This window comes from Pinus tabuliformis, chromosome J (assembly GCF_031772625.1).
Source record: "Pinus tabuliformis cultivar Carrire ecotype Pingquan chromosome J, CPIR1, whole genome shotgun sequence".
Classification (NCBI taxonomy): Eukaryota; Viridiplantae; Streptophyta; class Pinopsida; order Pinales; family Pinaceae; genus Pinus; species Pinus tabuliformis.
The window spans coordinates 208,076,373-208,101,163 of NC_142295.1; the positions used below are offsets into that span (position 1 = coordinate 208,076,373).

Consider the following 24,791-nt stretch of genomic DNA (forward strand, 5'->3'; position numbering starts at 1 on the left):
CATAATGTTACTTTGTAAAACTTACATCTAGATGAAGATCTATGTTTGAATCAATGCATTTCTATCATGAATGAGGATTTGTGTAAGAAATATCTAATTTTTAATATATATATATCCAAACATGTACATATCCGACACTTGAATCCTCGTGTCAGCTGACTTAAGTGATTGTGTTAAGCATAGAACACTGGAAAATTAACAAATGAGGGTAATTCCACCAAATCCTTTTCCCTTGGCAAATTATCATGGCTTGATGAGGGTAATGCCACCAACTCCCTTTCCCAGTGAGAGTTATCATCTCGTTGGTTCCTTGGTACAATTTCCTCTTGGTTCCACTCATCTTCCTTCTTCCCATCTACCTACTTGGACGAGATAGATACCTTGAATCCACTACCTTTGGTACCTTCATTCCCCTCTATGAAATTTTGGTTTATAACCCTAGCTACAAGGGTTTGGTTCCCAATTTTTCCTTTCAACACTTTTGGACCATCCAACTTCACATCTTGATATCTAACTAGAGTTTCACATCTTTTTTGAACTACTATTTTTGTGTATATTCATGTAATTTTCAGTGGTTATTTGGATTTGTAAGTAATATGTATAGTTTGAAGCATGGTTTTCCACACATCCTATTCAACCTTTTCCAAAATTCTGATACAAATGGAACTTTTGAAACTGGCAAGCATGCACAAAACACCCAAGAATTAACAGAGAATATGCAACCTAGAGATTCAACACAAAAAAATCCATACCATTGGATAGAACATTGACATCTGATGAATGTACCATCCTCAGAGGACCACAAGTAAAGCTGATAGCATGCAATCTGCATCATTAATCATACTTTTGCAGTAGCCTTGTTCAAACACAAACTTGTGGCATTCTATTTGTAGCTAGTTGGCATGGCTAACAAGATGCCAAGCACTAAATGCATTTGCATGAGAAGTTGAAAGAATAGTGTAGCACAAATTGCAACAATATTATGAGCTTTCTTATTAGTAAATGTACATACTACAACTACTTCCAACATTCCAAGTCACCCATACAACTTTAAGTCACAAGGTGTCTGAAATCTACAAATCCGGGGTCAAAAGGATAAAAAGTATTACCAAATTAGCCATCCTGGTGTCAAGGTCTTAAAGAAGTGACGTCGAATAAGGTTCTACAGGTGCTCCCAAAGAGATTATCCCATCAATTATCATCTACTGAAAATATCTGAGATTTAGTTCCCTTGAGAAGAGCCATTGTTTACTATTTACATCAGGTATTCGTAAAACATACCTCTGATAACAAGATGATGTTTGGTGAACATATAGCTACAGACATGAATCTATTCTGATTATGGCTGATTGGTGTTCTAGTGAGAACTGTTATGTTCTCTTCTGAATTATTACAGGTATAGCTGGCTGCAAAAGAAGAGAATCATATTTATATTTATAGGCCCTTGTTCCTTGTTGAAGGGCTCAATTGGTACATTTCTATATCTAAAATTTTATGGGCATTGTTACATGGATACAGTCCAGATACTGGCATCAGCACAGATCAGCGAGACATCTAAGAAGAGAGATGCTACAAATTTCATTTCCTCATGTCGCCTGGCTTGAAATTTTAATCATTCAACTCTTCCAATCCCTGACCATGATTATTTTCATCATCATCATCATCATCATCATCAGCAGACTCAGCCACCCCATTCTGATCATTTAGAGGTTCATCCTCTTCTTCTTCACTCACATGCAACTGAGAACTAACCTCCCGACCTTGCAAGTCTTTATGCTTTAGGTTGCCTGTTGGCCACAAAATTATTTATATTTATAATTCAGGATAAAAAATTAACAAGGACAAGGAATATCTTCAGTAAGCAAATATATACCCATCCAGAAAGAATTTCCATGTGAGGTACTGTGAAGAAGAGCTTTAACACAAAACAGGTAACGCTCCATAGACCGCTTCACAGCAGGGATCTTGCTTGTGACTACTGTCCTTTTGAAACCCTGCATTAAAGCACTATCATCAGACCACCTGTTGAAATTTCAGAAATCAAGAAATAAAGATGATAGTACCAAGTATCATGTCTGAGGACGGCGTTTGTTCATGACCTTGGCCTCAGAACAGAGAGTTTGAATAGTCCTTGTTGCTTTCTGGAGCTCCTTCACCTACAAGTCCAGTAAATGATAGAAGTGAGTTGTGATTCAATATCTCAAGGGCATACGTAAGGCAACTAAAGCATGACAGGTGTAGTCAGTACATAAACAAGTTATCATGTCAGCTCTCTTCTTTGCACTGACACAAACATGTTATATGTGGGCTCTCTTAGCACTGACAACTTACCAACATAATTATGCTATTCTTGTGAGCATCATAGCGAGCCTTGAGAAATTCAAAACCTGGAAGAAAAAGGGGAATTTCACAAGTGTCTCAGGTAGTCAATCAGAAATTTGGTAGCAGAGATGAGATTATTTAAGCTACTAAGAATCAAAATATAAATTACCTTTCAGAAAGCTGTCTACAAATTTCCCACCATACTTAACTGCCATGGCATGTATAGATACCTGTAAAGTGTATGGTAAGGAAGTCACTTTCATTTTTGCCATATCAAATGCATAACTGCTGTCTATTCTTACAGTTGTCAAGCCAATGACCAATACCTTATCATGAACTTTAGTCAGATTCACAAGAGATACAACCACATTCACACATTGACGAGCAATGCTCAAAAGCTTTTCAACATTCTCTTCATTTACAGTGGCCTTTGACTTGTGACATGCTAGTATTTCTTGGATCTGCACAACATAAATAGTATGGGATTTGTAAAGAAGAAAGCCTCATCCAAAAGGCAATTTTGTGTTTCAAATTTTCATCTATTTCAATACACACAAGTTCAAACCTCAATATGTGACCTAATAAAAGTAGAGCTCTCACCACTTTGTTTAAGATAATAAGGATTTCTTCATGCTGCAGACAAATCAGATTTCAATTAAACCCAGATGCATCAAACTAAACTTAATGCTATCCAGAAGATATATGAAAAGTTACTACAAAGGAAATTACTGTGAAAAGACTAACATATCTGACCTGTACTCGATACCAAATAATGAATGTAGAAGAGGAAAGAGTAGGAAAGTCTGGAACTGAATCTTGTCCACTTCGGGATTTCCCAGCAGGCATCTACAAATACAAGAGAATTTCTAAGCTTCCATATTTGTAGCCTGTAAATACTTATATCTAGAGATCAAAATACCAAAAAAGCCAAACAGTCACTCAAGTTCCAAAATATGACACTCAGATTTCCCATATCAAGGTGTATTACTCCTGGGTTCCCTATATAGAGAATGCAAGTGATCTAGCCACCCTTACAATCAGCTGGACAAAAACTGGAAATCCTATCCGCCCTGTAACTTCTTGCCATCATAGCTAACTTATGGAAATAAAGCTCTTGTAAATTTTAGGAGTATCTTCAATCCATCCAATGAAGTGAATTTATAGGGTAGGTAGGAAGGTCTCTAATGACTTAACAGACCCCTCCCTCAAAGACTCCCATTATGCGAAGCCCAAGACAGACCATACCTGTGGCATAATCCTGCAAGCAAGTTCTTCAAGACAATCAATTGGAGATTCACTGTATTCAATGTAGATATGAAGAACTTGCTGTAACACATCTCCCTGTATACAAAAACTTAGCTTTTTAACCAAGAATTTGATTGAAGACATAATTCTCAGTTTAAATGAATGCTATGTGGCAATGATAAATTCATAGAAAGAGATAGAACACATGGAACTTCTAGCACTGAAACAAAATGCATTCCCGCGAGGTGGCTCACCTTGCTTGTCCACGTTTTACCCTGACCATCAATATCCCAATTGTGCTCCAGTAACTTGCGGGCTGATGCACTAAGCCTCTTATGCAAAATTGGGACAAATCTTACCATCCCACTAACACTTGAGCGTCGTCGCTTACTTTCAGCAAATTTTTTAACACAGGCTTCAGCACAATTTGCTAACGTTCTGAGTGTCATTATAAGTTCTGATGCCACTAAATATGAAGTTGTTCTAGCTGTGCCACACAGATGCATTAATCACAAAACAACACATTGTGCAGTTAATATGGTTTGTGCTAATATCTAAGTTTGCATTATCTACTTCAAATATGCATCTGATGCCAATGAAGATGTCCATTTCATTTTAATGCATGCCTGCTAGAACTCAAAACAAAGAGAATATATGATTGATGGTATGCAACTTGCAAGTAATGAAATGTAAGTTGATTGCATACCAGTATCGAAAAGCCCATCAATGAATGCATAAGCACTACAGAAACAGTACTCTATTGTGCCAACAGAAGGGCATGGGTGAACTGAACAAAGATCATTTGCAGCATCAGGTGACTGAAATGCCTCAAGCAACTCTTTTAGAGTGGGTACATTACTAGGAGTGGACAAGTCATCAAAACTTAACATCTGCAATTGTTCAACAAAGTCACCAGCTGAAAATCAAATTTGAAACAAATAAAGAAAATTTTGTTGCCTTGAATGGAACATGCATAATATGCCTCTGTCATTCCAGGTTACGTTTCATTTTGTTTTGATAGTAAATACTATTATAAACTCCAAGTAGGTCTGGTCTAGAACCAGGTAGATACATTTCCCTTTTTGAATCATCAGCTCTCTGCTATGTCCCTAGATGGGAAAAGACTGAAATCAGAACAGTTCCACTTTTTTTTCACTATGGTTCAGCTTCCTTTGGAAGCCGGCCACAGTCTGGACTGCTTGTAATATTTTCTGTATAATATTAATAGATTGAGTAGCTAAATTACAGAAAAAGAACTTGCACAACATAACTAAAATTATTTCATTGGAGGGCTAATCAGCATTTACCTTACGCACACAGCAAAGAATCTCCTTGAAAACAGATTCCGCAGTTACAGAACATGAAGCAATAACAGCTGTTGTTTGTGGGTTTCCAGATTGAAGAGACTCAGCCATCCAGTGTTGTTGGTAACCTTTGCAATCTATACAGTGAACATTTTGCATTGATTTTTAATAAGCAGATATACAGAGATCTTATTATGAGCAGATATTCCTAATTGCTCCAACCAATGGAAGCAACTTACCTTCTTGAAGCAAATTAACTGCACAGTCAAGATGCCTTCTGAGGCTTGGAAATAGGCCTTGCACTTTCTTGAGAAATTCAATTAAGGACATATTCTTAAGGCCAGAAGGTGCCTTGCTGACAGTGGATAGCATAGCAGGAAATTGCTTGCGAGGACAATCCATGCAGTCCAGCTTATAGCAAAAATCACGTATAAGGTACAAGTGAACTGGCAGCTGAAACAGGTATAAACTTGCAAGTTGGCAAACTTATTTACTTGAAGAGCAGTTTTGGATGTTGGAAAAGAAATACATACCCAAAAACTAAGTATATATTCCAATAAAATTTTCAGATCAGCTTTGCCTATAAGAAAAGTAAAACCTTTACTTATACCTCAGCTGCGGGATCAGCGCAACAGGATGCTTTCGACTCCTGCAACTCAAAAGAAAAACTCTGCTCTTAGATAGCACTGTGGTAATGATTAATAGGCATAGAATGCCGCATTAAATTTATGTATGATTCATTATTCATGTATAAACTTATTAAAACTAGTCATCCTACATGATCCACTTCTAAAATGATAGTTATTAGATTCCCCATGTTACAACATCAGACAGTGACAGGATAATGGGCTAGTTCTACAGTGGAGTATAATAGAAATGTTGCCGCATATGTGGGAATGCTTACATCATATGTTGGTTTCAAACAAGTTATAAAAAAATCTTTATATATACCAAGCCTAGATCCATCTTAACCCTGGATCTATCAAGCACCGAGAGGGATCAAAATCTCTCGAGGTGCAAACCTCCTTTTTGATTCCTCTCGGTGCTTGATAAATCCCGGGTTAAGATGGATCTAGTCTGGTTTCAGTCATGCGTGGTGGCACAAATTTGTTGAATACCTAATTATTTTGATCATTTTAAATATGCTAAATATGTATAAAATTAATCTGGTCATTCTAATTTTAAATTTACTCAATTACCTTGGTTTGTTGAGATGATAGAGATTATTAATAACTTGAATGATGAAAAATGATGAAATAAAATTTTTGAATGCAAAGTGATATTGTAAAAGTGTTGAATGATAGACAATGTGAATAATAGCAATGTAATCAATTACAAATAGTCTTCATTGTGATCAATCAAACTATTTTCATCTATTGTTCTTATCATCACACCTGTTAGTTTTGCCATCTTTTCACATTGATCATACGAAAAGGGCGGTTGAAATTATAAACCATTCAAATCTTTAACTCGAACCATTGTAGTAAATGTCATACCTTGTCTCTCTTGCTCTCTAATAGTAATAGACTAATAGTAGCTTTCCCCAAAGTCAATCATTGTGACTTATGGAGTGTTAAACACCAAGTAAGTTTCAATGGTACTTGTCTCCTATTACATCATTTGAATGCAAGTGACTAACAATGTTGAATGATGGAAAATGGGAATAATAAGAATGTAGTCAATTACAAATAGTTTACAGTTTCAAGAAACAAACATTTCAGGTAAGTATACATTTTATTTAAGATGAAAATTAAGATACTTTATTTATAATTGAATTACAGTAAGTCTGTAACACAGAAATTAATGCACGCCGTTGTTGAAATGCTGAAGTTCTATGTTGTAATAATTACTTCATCCAATAACTTCTTTAATCTGCAATGTTAGTTAAACAATTGTAGATAAAACATAAACCATATACAGAATAGAAAACAACTAAGAACTCAATAAGACACAGTGAATTTAGGTCCAATGACTAAGGCAAAACCCACTAGGGGAAAACCCAACCAGATTCTTCTTCTATTAGAAATCAATGTTCAACAAAGATACTGTTGATTTGTGATAGTATTGAATGTGCTCTAGCCATGAAAATTTGTGGAGAGGCTAAGGCACATAAGATCTCCAAGTCCCAGAAATGGTTTGGGGAAATTCCACCCGGTTTGAGAGATATTAAAATAATTAATATTTTTAATGGGGTTCCTAAGTCTAAACTTAGGAAAATTAAAATATTAATGGTATTAATATAAAACTGGGTGAGAATGTTCTAAATGACATGGATCAAGCCAAATCTAATCTTAGCCGTTGAATCGTCAACATGAAAAGTATAAGGGGAGGCTTGAGGGTCAGTTGGAGATACACCAAGACACCAAGAGAGATTAGTTAGTTCGATTTTTTGGGGCGAGGTTTGCTGAGGAAATTGAACAAGTGATTAGTTGCAGTGAAGGGTAGCTTGGTAGGAGGCCGAGGAATACATATCAGAGAGGCAGTAGAGTGTCAAAAGAGGCAGCATAGAGCCTAGGAAGGTTGACGCAGAGGCCCAAAGGCATTGACGCAGAGGCTAAGGATGCCAGCGCAAAGCACGCAAAGGCCCAAAGGAGCTGATGCAAAGGGCTTTAGAGGCTGTGCTGAGGTGATTCAGTGAGACAGACTGAGATTTGATTGGCTGACGCAAAGCCAGAGAGGGTGACGTAGTTCCAGACAGTGCGTGGAGCAACATTCGCTGTCCAACACAAGGAACAGTCGGAGTTGTTGTGGGATTGTTCATTCGGTTGCTGATCAGTTAGAATATTTGTCTCCAGATAGATGTATTGCTGCCAAGGAAATTCTCTGAAGGGTGAGCTATTTTTGGCACCCTAGTTGTATTCAGAATCTGCTTAATAATAAAACCCTCTATATGTTGCATCGTTTTTGCATTGGGTTTTTCCGGGGACGATTGTCCAAAAATAACATTGTCCCTTGTGTTGTCTCAATTTATTTCAATTTTCAGTTGTTGATCTGTATATTTGTGAAGGTTGCAATTGTGTTTACTTCAATATTTATGTATTTAAATAACTTGTTAATGTAAAGAACAAATAGGAGATAGTAAATTAGAAATTGCAGTAGGGGTTTCTGATGTGTTAGATTCAGAAATTTTCACATGGTATCAGAGGGATTGTAGATCAAGGATTGAAGACACCAACAGGAGAAATATGAGGATTTGCAGCAGTGAAGCAGCTGTCCCAAGAAACAACGTTGTTCAAGAGCTGAAGAGGCAAGAGGAGAAGGGACGCAGTGCTAAGAGGGTGACACAGAGCCTGCGTCAGCATTCAGAGCCAAGAGGAGAGCCAATTCAGAGGCAGAGGAGGGGCAGATAAGGCCTACGCAATGCCCAATCATCTTTCTCAGTCAAGAAGGATTGACACTGAGGCTAGGAGGAGCTGATTCAGCTCTCATTGTGATTGCGCAGAGCCAAAAGGGCTCAGATTCTTCAGTTGTTGAGGCTAAGGGAGCTGCACAGATTGTGATTTGAGGAGCTGGTAGGACGTTGTTTCTGTCTGAGCAGAATAGTGTCTAAGAAGACCGAACCAAGGTAGAGGGAAGCACTACCTCGACAGATTTCTAGCCAAGAAATCTAGATCCGAGTTGCAGTAGCAAAGGGGGATTGGAGAGGAGTGAATTGACAGTTGGCAAGAGGATTTGCAAGAGGATTTCCAAGAGGGAAGTCGAGACTCAGAGGGAGTCTAGAAGAGGAGCAGAGATGGCAACGAGCAGATTGAGGGATCATGATAGATTGGACGGGGCTTCCAATTTTGTCATCTGGAAGGCCAAGATCCTGGCAATCCTGGATAAACATCACATCAAGGACTATGCCTTGAAAACCATAACTGTACCAGTTGACTCGAATGCTAATGAGAAGTATGAGGAGGCCAAGGTGAAGGTCAAATGCATGATCCTAGACGGGGTCAAAGATCATGTCATATTGCTGAGAAGAACATAGCAAGGGAGATGTGGGAGACCCTGACCACCTTATACAGCGGAAGATGCTATTAGAGAATCAGCTGAGGTCATATCAGATGCAGAAAGGAAAGGAGATAGATCACTTCCTCAGGTTGCAAGGAATTCGCGACCAGCTTACTTTCGTGGGGTCTACACCGGATCTTGAGTTTATGGTCAGGATTGCTCTGAATGCAGTCTTCGAGGACTGGGAAACGTTTGTCCAAAGCATCTTGGGCAGAGCGACTCTCCCTAGTTGGGAAGAGATGTGGGTAGCTCTTCGACAGGGAGAGATTAGGAGGTTGACCATGGCGAGGAGTAGTGGTAACGGAGTTCAAGTCAAGAAAGAGGAGGAGGAGGATGCGGCTCTAGCATCTGTGGGACAATAAGGGAAGAGAAAGAAGAAAGACATCTCCAAGGTTAAGTGCTTTAATTGTGAGGAGCTGGGACATTATGCATCTTAGTGCCCTAGGAAGAAAGGGAAGGGAGAAGCTTCTGACTCAAAGGCAGCTCCAGCTAAGGCGGAGAAGGAAGTCGAGATTGATGACGACTGTGCCATGAGTGTTCATGCACCTCTAGAGAAGAGGTGGGGAGACATCGAGTTGTAGTCAGGAGGACTACATACTAAGGGCAGGATCCTTGAGGTGCCCAAACTCTTGGATCATATCTGGCTACGGGAGCCCTTAATAACAATAGCATGATGGTAGGTGTTGGGTGGAGCAAAGTGTGGTGGAGCGACAAGGCAGGGCTAGGGTGCATAAGTTTGTAGCAACGCAATAGAGGTTGTGACAATGCGAGAGGCACATAGGTGTTTGCAGCAGCGCAGTGGCAACAAAGGGAGCATAGGATAGCAACAAAGGCAACTTCAACATCACGAGGCTTCCAGACTAGCTGGGATGTCAGTATTTTGGGAGAAGTCAGTTACCTACTTCTTGATAACTGAGTTGCAGTTAGCAGTGGCAGTGCTAGGGGCAACATGGGCAACATATTGAGAGGGAGTTGCAGTACAGATGTAGCAGTGGCAGTGGCAGTGTTATGGGTAGCAATACAAAAAGCAACAGTGTAGATGATGTGAGGTAGCAGGCCAAGCATTAGCACAGATACTGGTGCGGAGGATTAGTGTGATGTTTCCATGGTGAAACATTACTAGAGAACATTCCATGCTAAGAGGGAGTGTTGATTTGTGGTAGTATCGAATGTGCTCTAGCCATGAAAATTTGTAGAGAGGTTAAGGCACATAAGATCTCCAAGACCCAAAAATGGTTTGGGGAAATTTCACCCAGTTCGAGAGATATTAAAATAATTTATATTTTTAATGGTGTTCCTAAGTCTAAACTTAGGAAAATTAAAATATTAATGGGTATTAATATAAAACTAGGTGAGAATGTTCTAAATGACATGGATTAAGCCAAATCTAATCTTAGCCGTTCATTAGGGACTTAATCTCGGCCGTTGAATCGTCAACAGGAAAAGTATAAGAGGCTTGAGGGTCAGTTGGAGATACACCAAGACAACAAGAGAGATCAGTTAGTTTGATTTTATGGGGCGAGGTTTGCTGAGGAAATCAAACAAGTGATTAGTTGTAGTGAGGGGCAGCTCGACAGGAGGTCGAGAAATACATATCAGAGAGGCAGCAAAGTGCCGAAAGAGGCAGCGCAGAGCCTAGGAAGGCTGACGCAGAGGCAACAAGGGTTGACGCAGAGGATAAGGAGGCTAGCACAGAGCACGCAAAGGGCCAAAGGAGCTGACACAGAGGCCATAGAGGCTAATGCAGTTGATGTAGAGGGTTTCAGAGGTTGCGTTGAGGTGATTCAATGAGACAGACTGAGAGCTGATTGGCTGACGCCACTATATATAATATCGCTGATTTTCGCAAATATCACGATATTTTTGGGGAGACGAAATATCGCTGAGGAAATATCACAATATTTCGGCAAATATCGCTCGACGATCGAAAATCTCACCAATCGAGTAAAAAATCTTTGGGCCACTGTTAAAAAAGGTGAATTTCGGTTTTTTTTTTTTTTTTTTGGGAGAAAGAAGGGGAGAACATTGTGCTTGCTTTCAAGGAGGAATTGAGGGTTGAATAGCCATTATCGCCACCAATGAATTTTTTTTGATCAAAGATTGAAGAATAGTGAGACAATCTTCATTTCTTCCATTAACAGGTATGTGCTAAGAAACCCCCATGTTAATGATTTTTTTGATAGATTTTGGGTTATTCTTGCTTGCCTCTTTGCCTACCAACATTTCGTTTTTTTTTTTTTTTTTTTTCATTTGCTATGATTTTCATGCCCATGAGCCAATGCAAGGGTTTTCTCCATATTTGGACAGCAAACTCCATTTCTTTTTTTAACTTTCAAATGCACCTTCTTATTGTCACTTTTCATTGAATTCACATTGCAAATAATGTAGCAAAAAAATTATTTTGTAAAATGAGGTGGTTATTACTTTTTATTTTTTGTGTATGGGTGGAGTAATTTACTAATTTTAAATTTTAGTCATTAACTCCAATTTTTTTTGGTGCCCTAGGTTTGAGTTAGCTCACTACAAAATTCAAATATGCCAAAAGCCTTGGACCCATTTTGGGAGTATGGGGAGTCTGATGGTGGGACAAATCGGGAATATCTATCATGCAAATTGTGTGGGACCAAGATGACAGGAGGGGTTACACGATTGAAATACCATCTAGCTAGACTCACTGGACATGATATTGGGATTTGTACAGTTTCTAGTCCGGAGCTTATACAAAAATATCTTGAAGCAATTGATGAAAAAGACAGAAAGAACGAAGAGGTAGAAAGAAACAAGGTTGAACGTGTAGGTAGATATTTCGGGATATCTTCTTCTGATTTTGAGGTTAAGGGTAGTGGGAGGGGCTCCACAACATCACCTGTTACTGCTAGTGCGAAGTCATCATTTTTTGTTCCACGAACAGGAAATGGAGCACAACCTTCCATAAATCAATTGTTAAAAAAAGGAGAAGCAAGAAGCAGATAGAGTCATGGGGAGGTGTCTTTTCTGGAGTGACTTACCTCTCGGCATCATCAAAACCAATCCATTTTGGTAGCCAATGTATGATACTATTGTTGTTGCGGGCCCAAGGTACAAAAGTGCTACATATCAGGAGTTGCGGGGGCCAATTCTTCAAGCAGAAAAGCAGGACATCAACTCTAGATTGGTGGAGTTGAAAAAAACATGGGAAGTTTCTGGATGCACAATGATGTCTGATGGTTGGATAGATAGAAAAGGTAGGACCCTCTAAATTTCTTGGTACATTGTCCTAAAGGTACCATGTTTATTAAATCAGTGGATGCATCAGTACAAATCAAAGATGCAACAACGATATGTGAGTTGTTAGATGGGTTCATTCAGGAGATTGGTGTGCAGAATATGGTGCAAGTCATAACAAACAAAGCAGCGAATTATGTGTCTGCCGACAAGATGCTTATGGAGAAGCATCGCACATTGTTCAAGACTCTGTGTGCAGCACATTGTATCGAATTGCTTCTTGAGGATATGGGGAAACTCTCCTTCATTAAGGAGGTGGTTGATATGGCTAGGAGTGTCCCCAAGTTTATTTATAACCATGCTTTTGTTCTTAGCCTCATGAGGAGGTTCACTAGAAACAATGTTGCTTGGAAGCGGGAGCGGAAGCGAAAACGGGAGCAGGAGCGACCATTTTCAGAAGCTCCCGGTTTGGGAGCGAATCCGGGAGCAATTTTTTAAAAATATATATATATTTTTATATTTTTTAATTTTTGATACATATATGTCAACAAAAACATGTAGAATGATGAATTAGACATAGAAAACATAAAAAAACATAGATTGATCATTGAACCATCTCACATCAATCATCTACAAATTATAATCATCATCAAGTTCGTCAACCATGTCCACAAGTTAGTAAAATACATATTACAACTGCAACATATTGAGTCTCGTGAATCATGATTCATCAAATTCAATCTTAAAGTTTCAACTTCAAGCTTTCAAAATTGAAAATTCAATAACATTTATCATCATTCATCACCAAAGTTGTACTTGTAAGCTAAGTTTAACCATTACAAGAAGTAATATCTTATTTCTAAGTCCTAACTTCTAACTGTTAACATGATATGAAATGTTATAAATTTATAAAATGAAACATGAATAATGAAATGAAATGAAACAACTTTAGTCTTTCACGAAGCATCATATTCATAATTCACAATCATTACCAATGAGTTATAATTGCCAAGGCCCAACTTCAAACTTCAAATTTTCATTGTCACAGTGATATATTGTTTACAAAAAATATCATTATGATATGAAAGAGTCAAGGGTCAAGAGTCAAGGACTCAAAACTCAACAGTTATGAAAACTGAAGTCTAATAGAAACTAAAAGAGACAAGTAAACTGTAAATCTACATGTGGCCCTTGCCACGAGAGTCTCCAGAAGTATAAGCAGGTCGTGGTGGTCTTCTAGGAGTCTCCCGCACAGACCGACGACCAGAACTAGAACCTCCACGTGAGGGTGTAGATGGAGGTGGCGACAACAAAGGAACAAGACTCGGACCTCGAGCACTGCTACTGGATGGTGGAGGTGGAGGTGGCATGGCTGCTGCAGCTGCTTCATCTTCATCCCTTACAAGTTCCTCTTCCAGTTCTTCAAGATGTACAATGCCATCCTCCAAATTGTCATCCTCTGGGTGATTGTTCCAAATTTTATATGTGGGATCCTCATAAGCCCGATCACAGTAATGGCTCAACAACCTCAAGTTGTAGTGCACATAAACCAAGCTTTCTGCTCGGTTTTCATTGAGTCTGTTTCTTTTCACATTATGTATGTAGCTGTAGGTGCTCCAACACCTCTCTGCAGAAGAAGTATTTACAACCTGTCAAAGAACCTTTTTTTGCCAATTTTGGCAAAAGTCCTTGGCCGCCATATGTTTCCCACCATGTGAGAGTATCAAATCTATCTCTGTCGTCCATTGCATGGAAGTTACCATACAAACCAGTGCCACTGAAGTATCTGCCTATTTCAAGGCGCATAGCTGCACATTCCTCCCTGTCAGGTATCAAATTTTCTAATGCTTCCAAATATCCTCTAGTTACCTCTGCATCTAAATGGGGTTTGGTCCTAATCCCACCCCCTGGTGCAGGTTGGCCCAACCAAGATGTAGAGTAGTATTTTGGCGTAAGGATATACGCCAAGCAATGTAGTGGAAGATTAAGTCTATTCCACCGTTCACACACACAATCGTGAATCAGATTGTACAAGTCGGGATCTCTGTTATGAACAATATCTTTTATTTCCACCAACATGGTATCCATCTGCTCATACACCTCGCTAATCATTGGTTTGTCTGTATCTGCAAACTGAATCATGTGATAAATGGGCTTGGTGAAATCCAATACTTACCTCACACTTGTCCAAAACTGACCATCAAGAGCGGCCTCCTCCACCAACTCAAAACCTCGTCTGTCCGCTGCATTTGTAGCCCTTTCCTTTAATACCTGCCAATGTGGACTTGATACCATGCTAGCCAATGACTCTCTTACCTTCAAAAGGCGCCTGAAGGTCAGGTAATAGCTACCAAATCTGGTCTTCGCAATCTTCAACAACTCCAATCTCGAGTGACTACGGAAAAGGCCATGGGTATTGGTATGATTTGTAATAAATTTTATCATTTGTTTGCCTTTCTTGTACAAATCACCAATCCATTGGTATTGTGCATTTTTGTTTTTGACAACATCATGCATCAAAAGGTTCAATGTGTGAACCAAACATGCAGACCAAAATATGTTGGGGTATTTATCCTCAATAATTGCTCCCGCTGCCTTACAATTAGGAGCATTATCAGTGATGACTTGGATGACATTGTATGGCCCAACACGATCAATTGTTTCAAGTAATGCTTCTGCAATGTTGATGGCGGTCCTGAACTTGTCTGAGTAATCATGTGCAGTTAGAAAGATGGGACCATTAACAGACACAGCAAGAACACTTATCAATGGCTTGCCTTTTACATTTGTCCATCCATCAGATACAATGGACACCCCATGGTCAGTCCAAGAACTTGTCATTCTATTCAAAGAATGTGATATTTTTGCTTTTTCATGATCAAGGCCAACGGTTCTTGCCTTGTCATACCCAGGGCTCTTGTATCCTTTAGGGGCATCATTTATGGTAGAAACCATTTCGTGCCAATAAGGTGAGCGAAGAACATTGAATGGTATCCCACATGCATAGAGAAACCTGTAAACCTTTGAATCCACATCATTCCTACACCCCTCATCAAGGAAATTTGATATGGTTCTACGCCTTAAAGCTGATGACCCTATGCCTCCATATCCACTGCCTTGGGAGGATGTTGAAGGAGTTCTTTGTGATTGTGAGCTTGGTTCAAAGAAACCCCTTGATTTTTTTGATTTGTATTGGGCTTCCTCCTCTTCCCTTATGTATTTGGCTCTATCCGCTGCTGACACCGCTGGACAAGTTTTGATTCCTATTTGTTTGTCTCCATCCCATGGCCTTTTCCCGCAGAGGTGTCTTCTAGCACGGGTGTATGAACCTGTGTAATCATTGTTGCAATGGGGGCAATGAAATTTAGTGGTTCCACCCCCTCTCCCTGTTTCAGCCCTGTTAACATATTTCCACAATGGGGTTTGGTCTTGTTTAGTTTTTTGAGGGTCATGTTCACCCTCCTCCAGCTCCTCCTCACCGGGGTTTTCATCAATTCGACTTTCTCCAGCTTCTTCATCCCCCTCTTTAGTTTGGCCCCTTCGTTTCCTACTCTCCAGCACCATAATAACCATAAAAGGGACCAAGAAGAGGAAAATGCCAAGAAATATAGCCAGGTCCATGGTGTTTGATGTTTGTAGGGTTTTGAATCTGCAAATTAATTTAATTTATTGGGATTAATTAATTTAATTTAAATTCATGATTTTTAAACTAAATAAACTAAATTAAATTAACTAAATTACTACCTAACTAAATTAAACTAACTAAATTACTAAGTTACTTACCTCTTTGCAGGCTTGCTCCTCGCTCCTCGCTTCTCCTTGCTCCTTTGCTCTTGCTCTCCAAGAAACTCAACTCAATGAAGTGATAATGAATTTTTTTTAGGCCCATTGGGCTTTTAAAACAATTTTTTTTTTAAATTTAATTTTTTTCGGGTCCGCGGAATTTTTTTCCGCCGGATCGCTCCCGGCGCCGCCCGAAATGCTCCCGGAGCGATTTTTTAATGTTCGGGAGCGATCGCTCCCCGATCGCTCCCGGGCTTAAAATTTCGCTCCGGGAGCGACGGAGCGATCGCTCCCTACAACGATCCCGAAAATGGCAGGGAGCGGAATTTCTTTTTCGGGAGATCCCGGGTTTAAAATTTCGCTCCGGGAGCGATCGCTCCCTACAACGATCCCGAAAATGGGAGGGAGCGGAAATTTTTTTCGGCAGCGCGCTCCCGAAAATGAAGCGCGCTCCCGCCCGGAGCGCGATTCGGGAGCGGGTTCGAGGGGAGGGGGGCGCTCCCCCGCAACTCTGACTAGAAACAAGGACTTGCGGCGTCTTGCAATCACAGGTTTTGCCACAAACTTTATTACTCTTCAGTCTTTGCTTCGATGCTAGTTTGAGTTGAAGAAAATGTTTTGTTTCTGATGAGTGGCGTGATTGTAGATACAACAAGAGACATGACAAGACAACCATTGTAAAAATGGTGTACTCTAACACGTTTTGGCGGGGAGTAGAAGAAGCATGCTTAGTTAGTGAACCTATAGTAAAGGTTCTGAGATTGGTATATGGGGAGAAGCCTGCAATGGCTTATTTGTATGAGGCCATGGATAGGACCAAGGAGGCCATTCGTTCTTATTATGCAGACAAGGGTTTTGCTGGGCTTGATAGGCATATGATGTTATGGGATGAGATTGATAGTCGGTGGACAGGGATGCTTCATCGACCCATTCATGTAGCAACACTCTTTCTCAACCCCACATTTTCATACAAATGCGGCTTTGATTTTGATGGCAAGGTAATGGAAGGGCTCTGTTCCTGTATTCATAGGATGGTACCTAATCTTGAGCTTCGTAGCAAAATCAATCGCGAGATACAGTTTTATCGGGATTGTGTTGGTCTATTTGGCTTTGATGATGCTATCAGGGATAGGACACTCTTCATGCCACGTAACTAACAAGTCACCACTCATTAGAAATTAGAATTTTCAATTTAGAATTTCCTTACTTATAATTCTAGATTTTAAAAATTCAATTATGTAACTTTTATTTGAAAGTTTTTGACTTTTTTATTTCTTTATTTTGTTGTAGGTATTTGGTGGCAAAGCTATGGTGCAAGGGCACCAAATTTGCAGAAATTGGCCATAAGAATCTTGAGTCAAACATGTAGCTCTTTAGGGTGCGAGCGCAATTGGAGTGTGTTGTCACACAAAGTGTCTAGGCAGCACGACAACGCTCTGGGTAAGAGCTGTCACTCTTGATCCTTACTCACTCTATTTAGACTCTCTCCTAGGCAAGTCAAGGGGGGTAGTCCCTAGGCAAATGGATGAAGATAACCTGTGAAGAACAAACTATAAGAGATTTTAATGGTGGACAACTCGATGAATCTAAACGATTAAATCAGATTGATAAATTAAGTGCCATCGTAATCAAGACATGACCACAAGACAAAAACAATTTTAGACCAGTGCCTTCGATATTTGAATAAAACAAGTTGCCCAAAACGATTTTCAATATGTGACGAAAAGTGATGATAATCCATATAAATGCCCAACACTGTATCATGCAAGATATTCCAGATTTAAAAATGATTACTGTTAATCACAAGATCTAGAACAATCACTATGATTTATCGCGCTAGACTATGTGAGAATTATGAAAAATTGCATTTAATGACCAAATGACACTAAGGAACTTCAGGTTAATTGTTTTTAATTATTCTTTAGGAACTTAATTTAGTCAAAGGGCTAAAAAAATCAAAATTTTTTAATGGGCCATAGGCCACATTAAAATTTCAAAGTTTAAGTGAATAAACCCCTTAATTTTGTTTATTCTCAGTCACAATTTTTTATTTTTTTTAGATTCTCTTAATCTTTTTAGAAACTTTTAATGTTTTAAATTTTTTTCTAATTTTATATATTTTTAAATGTTTTTGGATTTTTTGAAATTTTATATATTTTTTTAGATTTAAAATCTTTTAATGTTTATAATTTTTAATTTTAGAAATTTAATTTTTAGATTTTTTTTAAGGTTTTCAAAATCAAAATGAAATTAAAAATAAAAAAGGTGAAATGAAATGAAAAAAGTATTAGAATCTGAATTAATGTATATAAAAAAATAAAAAATTAGAATGAGTGAAATATCACATGAAAATCAAAACGAAAATAAAAATAAAAATCAAACTTAAATCAAAATCAATGAAACTAACCCTAAGTCCTAAGTCCTAAGTATATATGCAAGTGAAATAAGATAAAAGAACCAACTAACGCAGCATACATAGAAAAAAAAGAGGGTTTCGAATGTTTTCGTTTGTGTTTGCAGGTTCTAACGACAGAAAGGAGGAGGCTGCGATGAGAGGTTTGCTGCAAGGAGAGGGATGAGCTGCGGGGGTAGTGGTTGAGGAGATCTGCGGGTAAATGTTAGCTGAAGGGAGCCACAGGGTTAGAGGGTCGCAGGGTATGAGGATAGTGGATTTGATTGGGCAACGTTTGAAGAGATCTGTGGATGGGAAAAGAGTAGGTTGATGGCGAGTAGTGCAGCAAGGATGAAAGTCTGAGGGCGAAGAAGATGGCTAGCGTTTGGATGAACAACGGAAGAAAAGGCAAGGGATTGATGGTAATGAAGAGCTTGAGAGTAGCGTGAGGGTTAACGAAAGGGCAACGGTGGGAGCTGAGGGATGGATGCAGGGTAAAGCAGTAAATAAAGACTGCGTGAGGGGAATGGGGAGTTGTGGGGTTAGAAGGCTGGAGCAGCAATGAAACAACCGCAGAGGGGAGCGCAAGGGAAAGCCGGATTGCCCACAGAAAAATTTGAATTTTTCCTGCAATAAAAATAAAACCCCAGGCAGCAGCCAGGTAGCCAAAAACTGGAGAAGAAATTACAGATTGGAAAGTTATACTTATGCTTAAAATTTATCAATGAAACCCTTATAGAAAATTCTCCAGATTTAATTAAAATATTTAATCCACTTCCTTCAGATTTGACCCTGAAACCCTCATTAAATTTCCAGATCTGAAACTAAATTTAAACCCTTGCAAAAAATGATGTTGATGGACCTCCAGAGATCCAGATCTTACCCTCCAAGGCCTAGATCTGGACTTTGCACAACTTTCAGCTTCAGATCTGCAGCTGCAATACAATAGAAAACAACACCCAAACAATATACACAATGACCCTAAAAACATTAAAACCCTGAAAACCAAAGTCAGAAACTAAAATTAATTACAGATCTATGTACACAAATGGTAGATCTATCAGATCTAAGGAGTGTGAGTCCGACTCTGCTCCGAGATCTGATGATTTGTGGTTCTCAACAGTGAGATCTGACGATTTAGCACAAAAAAATTAAAATTTTTCGAATTTTGGAGGTACTAAGCTTGAAACCCTTCATGCATCACTCATAAAAATAATATCTTATGATAAGCCCGAGATCAAATTCAAACTGGGCTCTTCAGAAAACATGGATCGGGAGTTGGCTGGTTCAACCGAGAACTTCCCCAAACGCCCGATGATTTGATAATCAAGGATTTTCCTGCAAAACTCAATTCAGCCGTCAATCATAGAGCAAGAGAACAATAATAAAATTCAGATCTAATAGAGATACCTGCTATTATATTCAAAACTTAAATTACCATTCAAACCCCAGCGACTGAGCAAGATACCTGTACTCAAATCGCTCTTCAAAAAGTTATATCAATGGCCAAAAAGAAATATATAAATGAAAATAATACATCTTACAGCATTTCCATGAAGAGTAACACCAACAAAAGTTAACCCCAAAGTCTTTCTTTATTGCTCATAAAAAGATTACAAGAGAGAGCTTTTCGCTTAGTACATGATCAAAAGATCAGATGAATCTGACAGACAAAATGACCTCCTATTTAAAGATAAATCTTCCAACGGCTAGTTCGAGTGATCCTTGTCAAAGTGATCTCGACTGTTGATGAGGATCAAAATTTCTTTTAATCTCATTCGTCGAAATTTTAAATATTGAGGAAATTTTGGATTTTTCAATTAAATGCATTTTAATAAATTCAAAAATTAAAATTTTGCATTTATTTCCTTAAAATTTTGACTTTGACTTAACCCCAGAGATCCAATCCTCACGACATTTCTTCGACATTCATCTTTTATCTGTCTCATCTCTCATTTGAGCCGGCAAAGTCAACACTCCTTGGCGTTGCCACTGGGGACAAAGGTTTTTATATCCTTGGTTTCTTTGAAATCGCGTTTAATCATCTCATCTTTTCCGCCATTCATTAGCCTGTCAAGCGGCAAGCTTTTCCTGGTGTCATTTGATCTTTTCATCGCCCTATCTTTCGTCATCTCGTTAATTGTTTCATTTGCACCTTTAGGACCATTCGGTTAGTTTCTTGTTTGGGTGGCGGCTCCACTTCTTCCATTTATTATTTCTCAGACAAGAAGCCCTCCCTTATATCGATTGTTTGTTGCCTTTTGGATCCTAGCGTTAGATTCATGTTCAAGTGGCGACTCTACTTCTTTCATTTCTACTCGAAGCTCGATTCTTGTGGATCTCTTGATTTTCTTGAGCAGAGGTCTCTTTCTATCATCCATTTGGTTCCTCATTATTCATCATGGATGATTCTTTTACCCCATGTCATTTTACTGATGTTCTCCATGATATTCCAGAAGTGGCCATTCATAAATTGTCTTTGTTTTCGGGTGGTGATTTAGTCGCTGTTAGAAAGCATTTATGCAGGTTTACTTGTACAATGCTCATATATTGTAGTTCTCCCTAGTATGATCATGAAGATGTCAAAATGCGTCTATTTGCCTTTTCTTTAGAGGGTGATGCTTTGAATTGGTTTAATAATTGTCCTGAAGATTCTTTCGCTTCTTTACAAGACATCGTTCATGCTTTTAAAGATAGATATGGTTATCAAGATAGCTCGCCTTGCCCTTAAAATTATGCAACATAATGAAAGTGATCTTGTGAAGGATTCAACTATCAATGAAAGATCTCAAGACAATTCTCCATATCAGAATGTCCCATCCATTTGCACCATTACAGATCAAATCCATGACAGTGGGAAGATAGGGACAAGTTGTCAAATCAGTGTCGACAATGAAAGGGAAAATGATAAGCAAATTATAGAAGAACTAATGCGGTTGGTAAAAAATATGGAGCTTAATCAAGAAAAATTTGTAACTGATTACGTCAAGGATATGAGAACTTTATACACCCACCTGGAAAAGCGAGATAAGGAGATGGAAACCATGAAAGCTAATCATGATAGGAAAATTAATTCTATGCAAAACAAGTTATTAACTACGGATGAAGAAATGACCATCATGACATTCGATTATAATAACCAGTTGGCTACCATGCAAGCAAATCATAAGAAAGAGATAAACCATATGCAAGATTGTTTCATGGGCATGAAAGCAAAGAATGACAAAGCAATAAAAGATATGGAAGCTAGTTAGATATGTCTTCAGAACAAGTTGTTGAGCATGGAGGAAGACCATGCCAAGGAAGTTGGTGCTGTGAAGGTTGAACATTCTAGCTAGATGCATGCCATAACAATATAGGTACAAAAATTTCAGCGTCGGTCAGAGGATGAAAGAAACAAGGAGATGTCAAAAGATCAGAAGCCTCCTTATCTGCTATAGTAAGCTCCATCTTATTATGAGGAGGTCATTTGTTCCATTGAAAAATGGTTAATTGAAGGTGACCCAGATAAATTGAAAACGATAAAAAATCAGATGCAAAATGAAGAAAGACATGCCACAGATATCTTACATATTTCATTTGAGAGTTTTGAAGCAGAATGTTCTACGTCATCAGTAATACAGCCTGCCACAAAGAAAAGACGCAAGAGAAAGAGAATGAGAAAACGATTTGATGCATTAGATGGCCACAAGCAACTTGATTTTCAGATAGGAAAAAGTCCTACCATATGCAGAATTGGACATGGCACATTCGAAAAACAGCCGACAGATTTGCCTGAAAGCAGGCAAATGCTCAATATGCACTATATTGAATGCATTTGACGCCATGGGTATCTTTGTATTGTATTTCTAACCTTATGCTATGTTATTTCAGTGTTTCATTTTGTAGTTAGATTTGGTTTTTCATGTTGTTAGACTAGTTAATAAATGAAGAGCTTATATCTTTCCTGTGCTTAACTTTATATGATGATTTTTGGATGGACGCTACTTATGTTTTGTTGTGTGTTGCTTGGATTCAGATTCTGGATTCTCACATTCCTCCAGTGCAGCAACGTGTCCCCAAGTAGAGCCAGATGTTGACCACTACGTGTCAACAACCCATAGCAGTACACCCCCTTTTTTTGCAAAAGGGATAGTGCCTGATCGATGTGTTCCTGCCATCCAGCGATTATCGTCAGCCTGAGGATCATCTTATAATGTGAACCCAGTCTGCATGTGTATAATGTAAATAATATCAGCAGATCCGTGTCATGTATGTAATCACCTAAGTAAACCTAGTTTTTTCGTAATGATCCACATTCCGAGAGTTTTTTGTCTCACCGATCCATTCTCGGATGGTCAACAGAGTTTTCCTTCAGCCTAACCCAAAGCCGGAATGGATTTTGTCACTGGAATCTTAGGTGAGTCCTAGTGTTCTAGATCGAGTCTATGTAAAAAGTGATTTGGGAATATTCCTAACTATTTGGTTAGGTTATTTTATTACAAATTGCTTGATTTGCTAGATTATATTTGTGTCGTAGAATTGGGTAGTTTGTGACGGTTTTTTGCAAATGGGCTTTCCCCCTTGAGATGTAAAAATGTAAAAAATCATGATGTAAAGTGTTTTGAGGGTTAGAAAAATAATTTATCCCCTCATAGGTCTTTGGGGTTAAAATAAAAATAAAAATAAATTTAAACTAAAAACATTTAAAAATCTTTAAAAAATTCTAAAAATTCTAAAATTTTTAAATTTTGTGATCAAGGATTTAAATTAAGGGGTTTTTCACTTAAACGTTTAAAATTTTTAATGTGGCCTATGGCCCATTAAAATTTCAATTTTTGACCCGTTGATTAGTTTTAAATTCCTTGGTGTTTCTGATGTTAAACGCTAAATCTTAAATTCTCACGATTCTTCTATAGTCTAGTGCGATAAATCATATTGGCTTTTGGAAAAGATTGATTAATTCTTGGTCATTAACGATAATCATTTTAGATCTAGAATTCTTTGCATGTAGCAGTGTTATTGTTACTTTTTCATCACATATTGAAAATCGATCTGGATAGCTTGTTTTATTGATGGTTAATTCAAATATCGAAGGCATTGGTCTATAATTGTTTCTATCTTGTGGCGTGTCTTGTTTATGTTGGCGTTTAATCTATCAATCTAATGTAATCATTTAGATTCATCAAGTTGTCCATCATTAAAATCTCCTAGAGCCTGTGATCCATAGGTTTTCTCATTCATTTACCTTAGGGACTACCCCCCTTGACTTGCCTAGGAGAGAGTCTAAATGGAGTGAGTAAGGATTAAGAGTGACAGCCCTTGCTCTGAGTGTTGTCGCGTCGCCTAGACACCTTGTGCGACAACAGGGTGTATTTGAGAAAATACACGCAAAAAAGCGCAACAGGTATAACTTTGAGCTTCGACCTTCAGTTGAGCAATTACACTTATTGTAATTTTATAATTTTTAATTTATGATCTTCAAGTGTCAAGACCAATGTTGCACGAAGCGGGGACGAAACAGGGATGTTTTTTGGAAGCGGGGATGCGGAAGCGTCATTTTCCAAAAATGTAGGAAGCAAAGCGTCTGCTATATATATATATTTTATATTTTTTTTGCATTTATACTCAAAACAAACATCCCAAATACCAAATTAGTTGTAGAAAACATGAAAACATGCATATTTTTGCATAAATCAAGATAGATATGGCATCCATGATTCCATTGTATTTACTAGTATGTACATCGATGATTAATTATTCAAACATCAACCATCTATATTCTAACAATTGCAAACATACATCAAATTTTTAAGCATATTATAAAACATAAAACATAGAGCATATTATGATTTATCTAGCAAGTGAGCAATTGTCAACATTTGTCATGTCCAAAATTCAAATAATAATGTTTACAAAATATGTCACTTGGTCATCGCCGAGACAAAAAGGTTCAAATTCACAAGCCTACAAGTCTAATGATTAATCTATGACAAAAGTAGTAAATTGTGAATATATCTATTGTGAATATATCTACTAATCTCTCCTCCTTGCACCACGAAGAGAACGTGGTGGCGGGCCTCCATGTGCTGGCAATGAAGAAGATGGTGCCTGTGGAAGTTGCGGCATTGAAATTGATGAAGACGAACCCCCTGCTGTTGGTGTTGAACCATGGAACCTAGGAACCAAGGGACCAGATGGGGGTGGCATCTCAACACGATCATCATCATCCTGGAATCGCTCAAAAAATTCATACAAAAAAAACACTAGTTAACAAAAAAAATTAAAAACATGAATTAGAGAAATGCTTTATAAGCAAAATTCATACCACAATGGACATACCTGGATAAGAGCATCCTCTAATTGCTCTAATCGCAACACTCCATCCTCCAAATTGGGCTCCTTTGGATTCCTGTCCCAAATCTTAAGGTCTTTATTAGTCTTTGCATCATCACAGTAATGGGACAACAATCGCAAGTTGTAATGAACATAAACCAAGCTCTCTGCTCGGTCTAAACTCAACCTATTCCTTTTAACACTGTGGATGAAAGAATAAGAGCTCCAAC

The 24,791-nt window shown here is 38.3% G+C and overlaps 1 protein-coding gene across 1 annotated transcript in view; it reads right to left on the reverse strand.

Moving 5' to 3' along the window:
- Nucleotides 1-1,055: 1,055 nt before the first annotated feature.
- The window catches only part of LOC149226416 (fanconi anemia group D2 protein), a 198,124-nt gene continuing 174,388 nt past the window's right edge, over nt 1,056-24,791 (reverse strand). The window contains exons 10-23 of the mRNA XM_089380195.1: nt 5,482-5,520; nt 5,111-5,324; nt 4,875-5,008; nt 4,274-4,457; nt 3,822-4,054; nt 3,568-3,663; nt 3,076-3,168; nt 2,923-2,955; nt 2,649-2,783; nt 2,492-2,552; nt 2,332-2,387; nt 2,100-2,156; nt 1,874-1,994; nt 1,056-1,787 (exon numbers count right to left, since the gene is read on the reverse strand). Of these exons, the coding sequence (XP_089236321.1) occupies nt 1,609-1,787; nt 1,874-1,994; nt 2,100-2,156; nt 2,332-2,387; nt 2,492-2,552; nt 2,649-2,783; nt 2,923-2,955; nt 3,076-3,168; nt 3,568-3,663; nt 3,822-4,054; nt 4,274-4,457; nt 4,875-5,008; nt 5,111-5,324; nt 5,482-5,520 (1,635 nt within the window). The 3' untranslated portion in view covers nt 1,056-1,608. The remainder of the gene's footprint in view (nt 1,788-1,873; nt 1,995-2,099; nt 2,157-2,331; nt 2,388-2,491; nt 2,553-2,648; nt 2,784-2,922; nt 2,956-3,075; nt 3,169-3,567; nt 3,664-3,821; nt 4,055-4,273; nt 4,458-4,874; nt 5,009-5,110; nt 5,325-5,481; nt 5,521-24,791) is intronic.